General features: G+C 38.8%; 1 protein-coding gene across 3 annotated transcripts; it reads left to right on the top strand.

Moving 5' to 3' along the window:
- Window positions 1–159: 159 nt before the first annotated feature.
- Window positions 160–13651, top strand: GRSF1 (G-rich RNA sequence binding factor 1). Of its 3 annotated transcripts, none has more exons than XM_047090730.1 (10): window positions 163–593; window positions 3061–3217; window positions 4257–4412; window positions 4769–4912; window positions 5602–5737; window positions 7875–8056; window positions 9235–9356; window positions 10516–10651; window positions 11279–11354; window positions 12269–13651. In XM_047090730.1, the coding sequence occupies exons 1-9, from the start codon at window positions 240–242 to the stop codon at window positions 11326–11328; spliced, it is 1437 nt and encodes a 478-aa protein (XP_046946686.1). In that variant the 5' UTR covers window positions 163–239; the 3' UTR covers window positions 11329–11354; window positions 12269–13651. The 3 variants fall into 3 exon arrangements, with proteins under 3 accessions (XP_046946687.1, XP_046946686.1, XP_046946688.1); XM_047090732.1 differs by lacking the exon at window positions 163–593 and adding an exon at window positions 869–886; XM_047090731.1 differs by lacking the exons at window positions 11279–11354; window positions 12269–13651 and having other exon boundaries at window positions 160–593; window positions 9235–9388; window positions 10516–10612.
- Window positions 13652–14192: the final 541 nt, after the last annotated feature.

Raw genomic sequence — 14192 nt, 5'->3', positions numbered from 1 at the left:
GAACAACCGGGCGGTCGGACCCAGGCCCCGTGGCCCCTCCCGGCCCTCCGGCAGCCCCGCCCCGAGGGCGGAGACCGGGCGGAGCAGCGCGCTCTCCTCCGCCTCCTCCCGACTCGTTGCTGCCCCGGGTGCCGGCGGCGCATGTGCCTGGCACCCCCTCCCCGGCCCTGGATTCCACTCCCCCTCCGCTCGCGCTGCAGCCGCAGCCGCCTCCAGGCCCCGCGCCGCCTCCGGAGTCCATGGCCGGGACGCGCTGGGTGCTCGGGGCGCTGCTCCGGGGCTGCGGCTGCAACTGCAGCAGCTGTCGGCGCACCGGCGCCGCCTGCCTGCCCTTCTACTCGGCCGCCGGCTCCTTCCCCTCGGGCGTATCGGGCCGTCGCCGCCTGCTGCTGCTGCTCGGGGCGGCCGCGGCCGCCGCCTCTCACACGCGGGGCCTCCAGACCGGGCCTGCGCCCGCCGGGAGGCTGGCGGGGCCACCCCCCGCGGCCGCCTCCGCCGCCGCCGCGGCCGCGGCCTCTTACCCGGCCTTGCGTGCCCCTCTGCTGCCGCAGTCGCTGGCGGCGGCCGCGGGCCCGGCGCGGAGCTACAGCCAGGTAGGTGGGCGCAGCGAGGGGCCGCGCGCGGTACCCTTTCCCGGCCGCGCGCACGCGCTCCCGCGCCCCTCCGCGTGCGCCTCTCGTGCACGCCCGGGGATCCGCGGCACGCGCCGCGCACCCTCCCCCCCTTACCCCCGCCCGCCCAGTCCTCCTATTGGGCCCCAGAACAAGGGACGCTCTCCCAGGCCTCGGGTTTTCTCCTTGTTTTGTTCTCTCGAGTCTCTGGTCGGTTGGGCAGTGTAAGTGTGGCTAGGGGTGAATGTTGAGGCCTTGTTTCCCGCCGGCCCATGGTAGGTTTTGTGAGGCTGTTGATGCCCCCACCCCGCATCCCTGTAGCTCTCCGCCCGCTGGTGGTGAAGTTGGGAGGCTGGACCCGCGGAGGGTTGGGAGTTTCCGTGCAGTCAGAGCACTAGGCCTAGGCGGCCCTGGTGCGCCTCGCAGCCTGCTGATGGGGAGGTTCACGCACAGAGTTACGTGGGCTGGGTTCGTGGGGAAGGAGCCTCGTCGCCAGCGCTCCCCTCTCCCTCGTGTCCCTGGGGAAAGGCGGGCTGCCCCAGTTTACTGAAGGTCACCTCTGCACTTCACCTCCTCTAGCCGAAGGTCCTTTGGGACCATGGGTCGCCGCCGACGGGAGGACGGTGTGGAGACTGAAATATTGGGGGAGGGGACCTGGAAGAGGGGACGCTTAGGGGTAAAGCCACGACTTGGGGACCCAGGAGGGAGGCTACAGTGTTTTCTTTTTTAAAGTCAGTGTGTGTCCTTTAAGAACTCGGATTGCAAATATTTTGTGCCTTGTAGGAAGCTTTCTTTTCTGCTTGCTAACGTGGCGTCTGGGAAGTATCAGTACACGTTTTGACTACCCACTCCTGATACCTTGGATCATATTTATCTAATTCAGTTTGTGCTTCTCCTTGAACTTAAGGGAAACTGGGAGGCTAATCAGCATGGCTTCTGTCTGCCAGTGGCTGAGCTAATGGATTTGAATCCTGGCCCAGTACTTTGTGCTGCCCTTTTCGTAAAAGCTTGTGATGCTTGTGGAATTCTGGGAAAATGGGGAATGTTGCCTTTATTAAAAAACACAAACTATCTCTAATAAGCCTTTGCCAGCTGGCTACTCTCTTGATTACTTTTCTGTGAAATTGACTATAGTATCTGTTGAGCCTTTACTAGTGTTGTTACACACTGTGCTTACATTTATCATTGACTTCTTAAAATTCTATGTAAGTCTTCATGAAAATGAGGAGAACATACAGAGGAGTGAAGTATCTCCTTAGCCCGAGAGAGTGCAAGTCACTTGTCTTAAAACCTGAGTTGTCTTTCCACATTGATAATTGTGCTTGTTGCGTTTTTATTAAGTATATAAGAGACTTCTGCTAGAGGTTTACATTTATCATTACTTCTTGCAGTTAGACGTAAGCCTTAATGTAAATGTGGGATGGTCCAAAGGAATCTCTTTCCTTAGGCCAGTAGAGTGCAAGTCTTAAAATTTCAGTTGTCGTTCCTGGTTATGGTTGTAGTGCTTATTGGAATCTTATTAAATTCCAGCGTTTGCTTAGTATTGTAAAATAGAGTTCTTTGGGTATGTCTCAGGTTTCTGTCACCTTATACTACTACTGTCACCTTTCATGATCTTTCCCTTATTCAGTTGGTCGGATTTGCCATTTGACAGATTAATCTTTACACGCCTCCTGCTGTCTTGTTTTACCCAGTCCTATCTTTTATTAACTCCCCTTTGCCTACCAGGTTAAGGGAACACATTGAGCTTGACACTCAGGTGCCTCTGCTATATGGTACCAAGTTCCTTTTGCCAGCTCATCTTCTTTGGCTCCTAATTGTCCCTTGCAGTTTAGCCAAATGGGATTATTGCAGGTTTGCAAATGGACTGTTGTTCATGCTGCTTCTTCCCCTCACCTCTCAAACTGGAATGCCCTATCTTTTATATATGGCTGTCAAAATTCTGTCCTTTCAAGGCCCATCGTATATTATGTCTTGATTCTTCTGTTAATGCTCTGTTTTGAATTCCTCTAATAATCTTATATCTTAATTACAGCACTTAAAGCATATTGTCTTGTAATGCTTGTCTTAGTTTAGATGGTAAGCTTTTTGAGATGAGGGCCTAACATGGCACATGGTGAATAGGAGGCACTTGTATTTGTCAGATTGAAGGGACTCTTCTTGTCCTCCCTTAACTAAAATACTATTGTTATTGGGGCTGATGAATTTAAAAACAAGCCCAGAATAAAATTTATGTCCTGCCAAATCACTGGGATATACCTGCATGTTGCTTTAGAGTATACAATTTAAGCCAAAATGAGATGGGTTAGATTGGGGAAGTTTATTTCTTGCCTCTGAAATAGTAACTGTCTCCTAAGAATAACATTCGGAGTGTTAGTTTGCAGGAATAAACAATTTCTAAGTAGGTTGTCAGAGAAGTATTTTTACATTTTTCCATTTTTCTTGGAAGGAGTCCAAAACAACCTACCTGGAAGACCTTCCACCTCTCCCTGAGTATGAATTGGCTTCATCCAAGTTAGGAGAAGAAGTGGATGATGTTTATCTCATTCGAGCTCAAGGATTGCCGTGGTCGTGCACTATAGAAGATGTGGTTAACTTTTTCTCAGGTATATTTTATGTATGTTTGAAATATGTAATTTTGTCTGAGTTTTTACTCAGACAGGTAGTCTCACAAAACCCAAGTTAAGCTATGCTATAGACGTCTTATTTGATATTTGGGAATTGTCTAGTTCTGACTGGTTTCATATCATACCAAGTAACACCATGTGTACCATTTGTGGCATATGCCAGGTTTAAAGACTTTAAATGCAACTAAAAAATGTGGTGTTCAAACTACATGGTAGAAACCAGTTTTCTCTGAAGTTCAAAAAGCAAAACCTGTTAACGGTAGCTCTTTATATGTAACACATACATTTAGAATACAGGATCACTTAGTGTCAAGTGATATAATTTCCTTAATAACATTTTTGGAATGTTTACGTATCTACAGTTAGTTTTTAAGTTCTGTATCTGACTGTGATTTTTAATATTCCTCTTAAAAGACCTTTAGAAGATGCCACCTTAAATGTTATAAAATCATATAATAATATATTGTGTACTTTCATGTGCATAACATTGAGTGGGTCAAGTATTTTATGAAGCCAGTTACATCTTCAACTAGTTACCATTATAAGTATGCAGTATGGGGATCTTTTCCTTGGTAATGAAAAGGGGGCACAATCAATTATGGTAACGACATTATTCTTATAGCATTTTAGAGTTCTTATAGTTACGATTGTAATAAAAGAAAACACTTCTATATAAATCTAATCATATTTTAATTTTTTAAGTGATTTGAAACTGATTGTAGAAGCATTGGGAAGGGCATAATTTGTTCTTTGTTGAGCTTGTTTGCTGTTGTAATGATCAGGAGATTATAAGCTTATATGTTAAGGTTTGCTGTCCTTTTCAAGTGGAACATCTTCCAGACATCCACCTTATTAGCATTCGGACGCCTTCAGTGATGGGGGTTTCTGTAAGGAATATGATAGGCATTTTGGTTCATGCTTTGTTTTGTTGTTGGAATTGGAAGATTGCATTCTAGTGACTTTTATAATTGAAGTAAAAGTTTGATTTCTGGTTTTGATTTTACTCACATACTTTCAGACTGCAGAATTCGCAATGGTGAGAATGGAATACACTTCCTCTTAAATAGAGATGGGAAACGAAGGGGTGATGCCTTAATTGAAATGGAGTCAGAGCAGGATGTGCAAAAAGCCTTAGAAAAGCATCGCATGTACATGGGACAGCGGTATGTGGAAGGTACGTGAGGTCACGTTCTGGCTTTTTGCGATCAGTACGTTAGCCTATACTGTCTAAGGCAGTTCATTTGATCCTTAGCAATAATGAAGTAGTTAGATGTTAGGAATATACCCTTTTGTAGGCTGTGAAAATGAAGCACAGAGATAATCTCAGTTTCTTACTTATAAAATGAGGATGTTGACCAAGTTTACCTCACAAGATGGGATGTTTAAGTCACAGCTGGCACACAGTAAATAGTCAATAAATATCATTTGTTATTTTAAAATTCTTGGATAACCCAACAAGTGTGATTTTTTTTTTTTAATGTCTTCTTCTGTTATGTAAATTTGCGTACTTTTTGTGCTTTTACATTGCAGTTTATGAGATAAACAATGAAGATGTGGACGCCTTAATGAAGAGCCTGCAGGTCAAATCTTCACCTGCGGTAAATGATGGTGTGGTTCGTTTGAGAGGACTTCCTTATAGTTGCAATGAAAAAGACATTGTAGACTTCTTTGCAGGTGCTTTTCAGTTATATCATGTTTATGAATTATATCATGTTTATATCAGTATATCAGTTACATTATGTTCATGCCTTGTTTTTTCCTGCTGTTGTTTCCTTTTATATCTTAGATGAACCTTTTCTCCTAGGTAACTGCATTCAGTTATATTTGGTTCTTTAGGGGAGAACTCTTCACTCAGATTACCAATGTTTATAGATTATAGAAATGTTTTGACCTATCATGCTGATCTTTGGTGGACGCCACATTTCAAAATTATTTCATGTAGGTTTATTTTACTATTGAGAAAGGTAATCTCTCACAAGAGTGGCTGTATTTGTCTAAGACAGTAACAATTTATATGGTTTAAAAGCATTATCATCTAATTTTAGCTCTAAAAAATGTACCAATATTAGTCATGTTAGTCTAAATTCTTATTTCTCCTACAACACAATTAATGGCAAAAAAAGAGAGGAGAGATTGTGTGTTTTAGATGGACTGCATGGATTCTAAACATTCTGGAAATACAGATGTGTAGGTGTAGCTGGATAATAATTTTCATGTATTCAGCTTAGAGACTAGCAAAATATACCTAAAATTTTAATAATAAAATTCAAAAAAATTAATAGTATGTGAATGAATGTATTATATTCTAAGGATAGAAAAGACTCCTGTTAGCATTAATTTGTAATAATTTTTTGGTGTCCTAGGACTGAATATAGTAGACATCACCTTTGTCATGGACTACAGAGGGAGAAGAAAAACAGGAGAAGCCTATGTGCAGTTTGAAGAACCAGAAATGGCCAACCAAGCCCTCTTGAAACACAGGGAAGAAATTGGTAACCGGTAAGTGAAGCAGATTCTAATAATGTGGAAGTATCATACATTGGGTCATTTTATGAATGCGCTGTGATAGAACTGTAAAATTATCTAAACACAGCAGAGAGGATAGCATGATGACATACAAATGCCTGACACTTAGGATTAACAAATTATTAACATTTCTTATATCTGTTTTTTTCAGTAGGCATCTTTAAAAAGCATTTTCTTACCTCATGTGATCCAAGTATTATCACATCTAATAAAATTAGCAGTAATTTATTATCTAATGCCAGTCCATAATCACTTTCCTAATTGTACCAAAAATGTCTGAGTTGGTGTTTGTTTTTTTTTTTTTTTGGTGCCGGAATCTAGACATGGTTCACAAGGTGCATTTTGATTGTTATGTCTCCAGTTCTCTTAAACTAGGGCGAGTACCCTTCTCCTTTATTTATTTTTTTTTTCTCTTCCCCCTTTTAAATGCAACTAACTTGAACTAACTTGAATAAACTGAATCAGTCGTCCTGTACAGTGTCTCATGTTTTATATTGATCTTATTGCTTCTTCATTGTGTCACTAGTTTCTTTGTATCCTCTCTTATTTCCTGAAAACTGGAAGTTAAAGTCTTGATTCTTGATTCAGGTTAACATTTTGATATGGACACAATATAGGTGTTTCTGTATACTGCATATTACATCACATTAGAATGCATATGATGGATGGGTTCATTTGTGTCAAATTTGGAGGAGTACTCAAAAGTGTCAAATTTTAGATTGTTTTACTGCTTTCTGGCTGTTTTATTTGGCTGCTTTGAAGTTTAAAAAAAAAAAGAAAAGCCATTTTAAAGTTGTGTATTTCAGGATCTTTGTATAGAATTGATTCAGAGGTCTTTATTAAATTTTTAGATAAAAATATGTATGCAAAAATACCCTCTCCCCCCATTTTCTTTCAGTAGTCTTCATGTTTTCTTGTATGTCTTAGGACAAATACATCAATGTTTTTATGTGGTAATGTTATGGCAGTGTATAAATCTCTTCAATAAATTAAGAAGTGGTGCCTATCTAATAGTTATGGATCTGTAAATACAAATGATTTTTGCAGTTCAATCTTGATAACTTAATTTGGAAAAGCAGTCTTGAGGGAAAAAAAAACACAAAAAAACAAGCTGGTTCCAGAAGCTTGGATTTAATAGATAATCCCACTGCCAAGTAGATAGCAAGTCAGAATTGACATTTAGTTCATGAATCCTCATTGACATCTTGGTGTCGTTATGGGGGAAGTTAACTCCTCATATACTGTGAATTTTTTAAAAAATATATTTATTTTGAGAGAGAGAGTGCGATTGGAAGAAGGGCCGAGAGTGAATCTTAGGCAGGCTCCATGGTCAGCACAGAGCCCAACACAGGGCTCGATCACATGACCATGAGATCATGACCTGAGCCAAAAATCAAGAGTTGGACACTTAACCAGCTGAGTTACCCAGGCGCCCCTGATTTTTAATATCTTATACAGATATCATTAATTTTCACAGAATTGACTTGTGAGGCTTCAAGAGATTGATAACCAACTATAAAAAACAAAACCTTTTTTACCAGATTATTTTCATACACACAATTAGTCTTTGCATAGTTGTCCTCATGAAGCAAGACAGAATAGAAAATACTGTTAAAGGGTGCCTGGGTGGCCCAGTTGGTTAAGCGTCTGACTTCAGCTTAGGTTATGATCTCAGGATTCGTGAGTTCAAGCCCTGCATCAGGCTCTGTGCTGACACCTCAGAGCCTGGAGCCTACTGCAGATGCTGTGTGTTCCTCTCTCTATACCTCCCCCACTCATGCTCTGTCTCTCTCAAAAATAAACATTAAAAATATAAAAACTAGATAAACTTAAAAAAATTTTTTAAAAAAGAAAGAAAATACTGTTAAAATGTATATGAAGAAAGCTGTTATCTTGGGCAGGGATGTGAGAAAGATTGAATCAGTGACCTGTTCTGTTGAGAGTACTTTTCATGGGCTAATATCTATATCTTATCTTACTTTTCCTCCATCACTTGTGTTTCATAACACCTTTGTGTTGGAAATATTATATATGTATGTTTTATTTTAAACGAGTTCAGTCTAAAGTTACTTTGCATTGCTTGTGCCTGTTTACTTTTGCTTTGACATAGATATATAGAGATATTTCCAAGCAGAAGAAATGAAGTCCGAACACATGTTGGTTCTCATAAGGGAAAGAAAATGACATCTCCTACTGCTAAGTATATAACTGAGCCAGAAATGGTCTTTGAAGAACATGAAGTAAATGAGGATATTCGACCCATGACAGCTTTCGAAAGTGAGAAGGAAATAGGTAAGGACCTGCATCCTGTTGAGACTTAATGAATCTGTCTTGTGATACTAAAATATTTTTTATGAATATGTTGTATGAAATGATTAGATTATAGGACCAAGGAATTGAGTTGAAGATTTATCGGTCTTTGAGTGTAGTATGTACTTTGAATATGTGCAACAGGGCTTAATTATTTCATAAAGTTTTTTTATTTAATCATTTTTGTAGATTCTGTATAAAAAGCTGGGTGGCACAAATATAAAAGGAAGTAAAATGTCAACATTTACAGGTGAGGGGTGCCTGGATGACTCAGTCAGTTAAGTGTCTGACTCTTGGTTTTGGTTCAGGTCATGATCTCATGGTTTGTCAGTTCGAGCCCTGTGTTGGGCTCTGCGCTGGTAGCGTGGAGCCAGCTTGAGACAGAGTCTCCCCCCGCCCCTCCCCTGCTTGTGCTCTCTCAAAATAAATAAATTTAAATAAAGATGAGAAAAGATGTGGGTAGAGAGCAGAAATGTTGACTGAATTAAAGAGTTTTGTTTGCCTCTGTATTTAATTATTCCTCTGATTCCTGACCACTAAGCAACACTGAAGTTTGATAAATCCTTTTTAAACTGGTGCTATGGGATTATCCCATTACCATATTTATTCTTTTTTAAGTGGCTATAACCCCCCAAATTTCTGTTGCCTCTATTTCTTCACTCATAATCATTTTTCTTCTCTTTGTTCTTATAGAAAAATCTGTAGTTTGTAATCTGGTATTAGTTTGAGGCACTAAATCTTTGCACTAAATCTTCATGGGGGTTCAGGTGATATTTGTTAGGTGTCACACATTTCAGATTATTTTTGCTTTTAAAATTAAAGCCCTTCCTGGGGCTCCTGGGTGACTCAGTCGGTTAAGCGTCCAACTTCAGCTCAGGTCATGATCTCGTGGTTCCAGAGTTGTAGCCTCTCTGCTCTCAGCACAGAGCCTGTTTCAGATCCTCTGTCCCTCTCTCTCTCTGCCCCTCCCTGCTTGTGTGTGCTCTCTCTCTGTCTCTCTCTCTCTCAAAAAATAAAAAATAATTAATAAAATTAAAGCCCTTCTTTACTGGTTCAAGAAGAATTGAATAACTGGACATAAAGATTATGCCTAATTATAATCTGTTAATAACCCTTGAAGCCTTTATGTTCCTGATAGTGCTTTTTGTTCCACTTCCCAGAATTGCCTAAGGAGATGTCTGAAAAGCTTCCAGAGGCTGTTGATTTTGGAACCCCATCTTCACTACATTTTGTCCACATGAGAGGATTGCCTTTCCAAGCTAATGCTCAAGACATTATAAACGTGTGTGGCAGTAAGATACCCAATCTCAATAGGTTTGAACAAAAGTTCTAAAATTGAACTTATATTACTTTGGGAAAGATAGAGAAGAAAATACCATATTTCTGAACTATCTTTGGACAGTAAGATGGCATCTCCATTGTTGTAGAGGCTGAGAAGTGTGGGTTTTATTAAGGTCAAATGTATAATGATAAAGAGGATTTTACAGATACAAAATAATGTGGTATATGTTTAGTATTCTAATTAAGAAAGTTTGAAAAAACAAAACACCAAAAGACAGATAAACACAGACAAAAAAACAAAATAGGAAAGTTTGGGTTTTCTCCAAAATGGTTCATTTTATTCATTTTTGAGTTTAGGAAACAGACTCAGAGGGAATTTGTCACAAGGCAGTTATATACTAAACAAGAATCTAGTGTTCCTATGCTTAGAACCACGTAGGCTTCTTCGTCAGGATTCCCTAATTCTTGGAGAAAAGGAATTTTAAAAATACTCTTATAATAGATAGTATATGAAAACAAAAGGAAGCAATAGCCATATTGACTTCATGAACTTGAGGACATATATGTAAGGTAGATTCCAGCCTAGACTCTTCAGTTAGTGGTGGGGCCTCAAAATTGTCTTCATTATTTTGAAAAAACCCGATAGGAGTCATATCTTTAACCAGACGGAAGTTGCACAATCTCATTAAAGTATTACATTCGTGTTGCTTTGGTTTGAAATGATAACCATACTCAGTGTGGTAGTGGTAAAAAACCTGATTCACAGGTAATGTCTGATGAAAATATGGTAAAAACGACTTATTAAGAAATGAAGTATATTTGATGGATGCTGTTTAGAAACAGGGAAGGATAAATTAGGGAGGAGTAATAAAAATAGTCCTTGTTGGCATAAAAAAGTTTGAGTATTCTTTGTGTAGTGTACTTATAGTTTACGTTTCCAGTGAACAAATATTTGAAATGTAACCTTGAGTTCCAAAAGGATCAGAAAAGCCAGAAGAGATGGTAGATGTGTAACTACATTGTTGCCTAAGGAGATTTCCTAAAAACAAATTTATTGAGCGTATGAATCAGAGTCTGAAAGAAAAAAATGCAGAACCTTAAGACTTCTAGAAATTGGGCCTCCTACCATTATGTTCCTTTTGGCTTCTTTTGTTGTTTAGTTTTTTGCTCCACTGAAGCCTGTTAGGATCACCATGGAATACAGTTCCAATGGGAAGGCCACTGGAGAAGCCGATGTGCACTTCGATACCCATGAGGATGCTGTTGCAGCTATGCTCAAGGATCGGTCCCATGTTCGTAAGTGCTGCTCATGGTTTCCATTGTCATTTTGGATGTCTGTCTTTGCTTACAAATGCCTTTCTGTATTTTGAGTTTACCTAGACTTTTTACTTGGGTAAACTTGCTCTGTTAATACTACTAAATTACATGTAAAAAGGGCAAAACACTATATTGTAATGAAAAGCATTTGTTTGCTAATTCTGCATATTTCTATACAGAGTTAGGTAGGGTTTTTTTTGCTTGTTTTTTAGATTTTGTTTTTGTTTTTAATTAGGAAAAGTAATGGACAAAGGGTTTGAGTTGCTGTCTGAACTATGAGAAAATGGCTGCAGTATTGTTTCTCCTTTTTAAAAGCTTTATTTTTTTTTATTTTGATTTTATTTTTTGAAGTTTATTTTGAGAGTGAAAGCACGAGTTGGGAAGGGGCAGAGAGAGAGAGAGAGAGAGAGAGAGAGAGAGAGAGAGAGAGAGTGAGTGAGTCAAGCAGGCTCCATACTGTCAGCATGGAGCCTTACAGGGGACTGGAACCCATGAACCCCTGAGTTCATGACCCCTCAGCCAAAGTCAGACGCTTAACTGACTAAGCCACCCAGGCACCCCTTCCTCTTCAGTTTCTTAAAATGAATCTTTTTTTGTCATTCTCAGACCATAGGTATATTGAATTGTTCCTGAATTCATGTCCAAAGGGAAAATAAGACTTCCAAGGACTCCAGATAATAAGGTAAATTTAAAAGGTACAATTGTGGGAATTATTTTCAGTTGATAAATTAGGCATTAACTCATTTATAATATGGTGGAAACCATTTTTTTTTTTATGAAGATCAAAATAATCATGATATTGAGCGTCACAAAGAATCTTGTGGCATCATTCGCAATATTCATGAATCTATGTGCCTAAAATTAATTTTTACCTTTAATACCTATTAATTATATCACACTGAAAATGTGCTTATGTTAGTTTTTCTTCCTATAAAATTTAAACATATTTTCTCAGTTTCTAAGATATTAAGATGTTTAAAATGATTCTCCTGAAATCGGGGTGTACATTGTTATGTTCACTTAATGTAACACTGTCTCTTTTCCTAAAAAAGTGTTATGAAAATGGTTGTCCTAGGAAGTACATGATTTCATAGTTAAGCTATGACAAATCTAAATGTTTTGATGTCCCCTCCCTTGACTAAATGTTATGTGGTATCTTTTATTTCCCCCTAAAATCTTTTAATGTATTATAATCATTTTTTTGTATATAGTGGTACATTTGAGACTGTTAACTAGAATGATTTCTTGGAAATGCATGGAGCATTTCTTTACTATAGTTGTCATAGGCTACTTTTGAATATTAAGTCCCACAATCTTGTGATGTTAGATATTAGTTAAATCCATGTTAAATGTATTTTGTGCTTAATTGTGAAGATCTACTGTCTTCATACCAGGCTGTAAACACTAATGCCTAATAATTGTCCTTAACTTAATGGATTTGTCACCAAATGGACTTGCACTAAACCAGAAAGAAAAGAATTGATCATTTTAAATGGTCTGGGAATGCGTATGATATGGCAACGCTTTTTGTTTGTTTGTTTGGGCAACACTTTTTCATTGTGAGTAAATGTCCAACATTTTTCATTTTATTTTCAGGGTGAAACAGGAAGCATTTCATTTGCACATCTTTCCTGGACGTGGAGTATAAAGTTCCAGTTTTGTAGCAGCAACTGCTAGAGAAAGGATTTGGGGGTTTTGGGTTAATTGCTTATAAGACAAATTACATAGTGGACTATTTAGAAAGGAAAAGGAAAGTTTCAGTTTGGAATTATGAAATAAACCACAAATTTAAATTTTTGTTTAATCTTCAGGATCTGATTTAAAAATCTGGTTTTTATTTTATACGATTAAACACTTTGTTTTCATAGAAGTTATGTTACCCAGTGTAAAGACTACATATTTTTTTTCAGCACTGTCCTTGAAAATCTTCCTCCCATTTTGCAGATGATCTGTTTGAGGTTTTGTCTTTCTGCCTATGAATTAAGAGCTCTGATTGTAAAACTTCTCTGGAATGAAATGCTGATTTATTTTAACCAAATACTCACCAAAGCAAGGAAAGGTTTCAGACCTTCAAACCATTATGGTTTGGCAGAGTAGTTATAATTTTAGGTGTATTAGATTACTTAGGTAGGGGTAGAAATTTAAAAGAAAGAATCAAAACAAAAAATAAGTACCACAGGTTAGTGAGTGTAAATGACAACAATTTGGCAGTTTTAGGTCTTTAGAAATGTTTTGCCTTTCTACGCCTTGTGCTAAAGGCATTTGACATTGGTGCCTGTAATACTAAAGGAGAGAATTCTAGTCTCAACTTAAAAGTTCACTGAACACCCACCCCCAACGTTTTTTGATTTTGGGTAAATCATAAGGTGTGTGTTAGTCTCAAAACTGTGAAGTGACATGTGAGAGAACAGTCCTGACTGGTAAGGACATTAATGGCTTCACTTGAATTTAAACCAGCTCCCTAGAGGAAAAAAATGTGTCTCCTCATTTGCTTTTTCAGTGGGATAGCATATCCCATATTTTAGAACAAGTAGGGGTGCCTTGCTTAAATAAAAATAGCATTTAATGTATAATTGTGTGAAGGGTTTATGGATAAAGCTGTACTTCTGTCACATTGTGACAGTACCTTCTGCTTAATATTAAACAGCTTGTTATTTAAATATTGGATCAAAATGGCTGGCTTCAAAATGTAGTCGTTAATAAACTAACTTTCTGTGCACCTGTGTAGGAGAATCAAAGTCCTGTATACTTTCTTTGCCTTGTTCCTGTTCTCAGGGTGACGACTGCCACATAGTTACCAGGAGATACAATTCTAGTTCTTAAAATTGAATTAGCCCAGATTTCTGAGAGGTGATATCTGGAAGAGAGAGGATGCCTTCTCTCACCTAATACATAACCATATTTGATTACCAGCTAAGATATGAAATCACTGTACTGTAAGTAGTCAATAAATGAAGGCTTGTTTCAGGCTGCAGATTACCTAAGAGTATTTATTTTGGAGTGTGTGTATCAACCAAATATATTTTTGTTACATCAAGTCCTGGTATAGTGTAAGAAGACATTGTTAATTTTCATTTGTGTTTTTATCATATGAGCTTGAAGTAACCATCTTAACATCTTCAGTATTACTACTTAAATAGAAATCTGTTTTCATATATGGTTGAGCGTATCAAGCTATCAGAACTGGTGTCTATAGTGGAGTGATCTATTACAATATGATCTTTTCTCTCTGTTTAGCAGTAGGTATCTAATTTGCCATGAAAAAAATCTGTAGGAACTGTTGGGATTGGGGTTGGTGAGAAATTCATTTGCAAATATTTTAAAGCCAATGAGTTCATTTGCACATCTGTAGGAAAAGAGTGAGAGCAAAGTTTATGTGGTGGGTAAGCATGAAGGGGTGTATCTTACCACACTAATGACTGAGTATTGCGTACAAAAGGTGGCCGTTCTTGGGAAGTCATTTTATAAATTCAGACACTTCACTATACTCCTTCCTTGAATAGGTGATAGCTTGTAATTT

This window comes from Lynx rufus, unplaced genomic scaffold (genome assembly GCF_022079265.1).
Source record: "Lynx rufus isolate CCGP_SWC_20201006 ecotype Redwood Valley unplaced genomic scaffold, mLynRuf1.p SCAF_3, whole genome shotgun sequence".
Taxonomy (NCBI): domain Eukaryota; kingdom Metazoa; phylum Chordata; class Mammalia; order Carnivora; family Felidae; genus Lynx; species Lynx rufus.
The sequence above is the reverse complement of the archived record's forward strand: the minus strand, read 5'-3'. Positions and strand labels throughout refer to the sequence as shown.

What these genes read in the sequence shown, in the direction of transcription:
- GRSF1 (XM_047090730.1), top strand. Translation starts at nt 240, where the DNA reads ATGGCCGGGACGCGCTGGGTGCTCGGGGCGCTGCTCCGGGGCTGCGGC. An exon ending in CGGCGCGGAGCTACAGCCAG is followed by an intron (nt 594 to 3,060) that starts GTAGGTGGGCGC and finishes TTTTCTTGGAAG; the next exon opens with GAGTCCAAAACAACCTACCT. An exon ending in AGGGAAGAAATTGGTAACCG is followed by an intron (nt 5,738 to 7,874) that starts GTAAGTGAAGCA and finishes GCTTTGACATAG; the next exon opens with ATATATAGAGATATTTCCAA.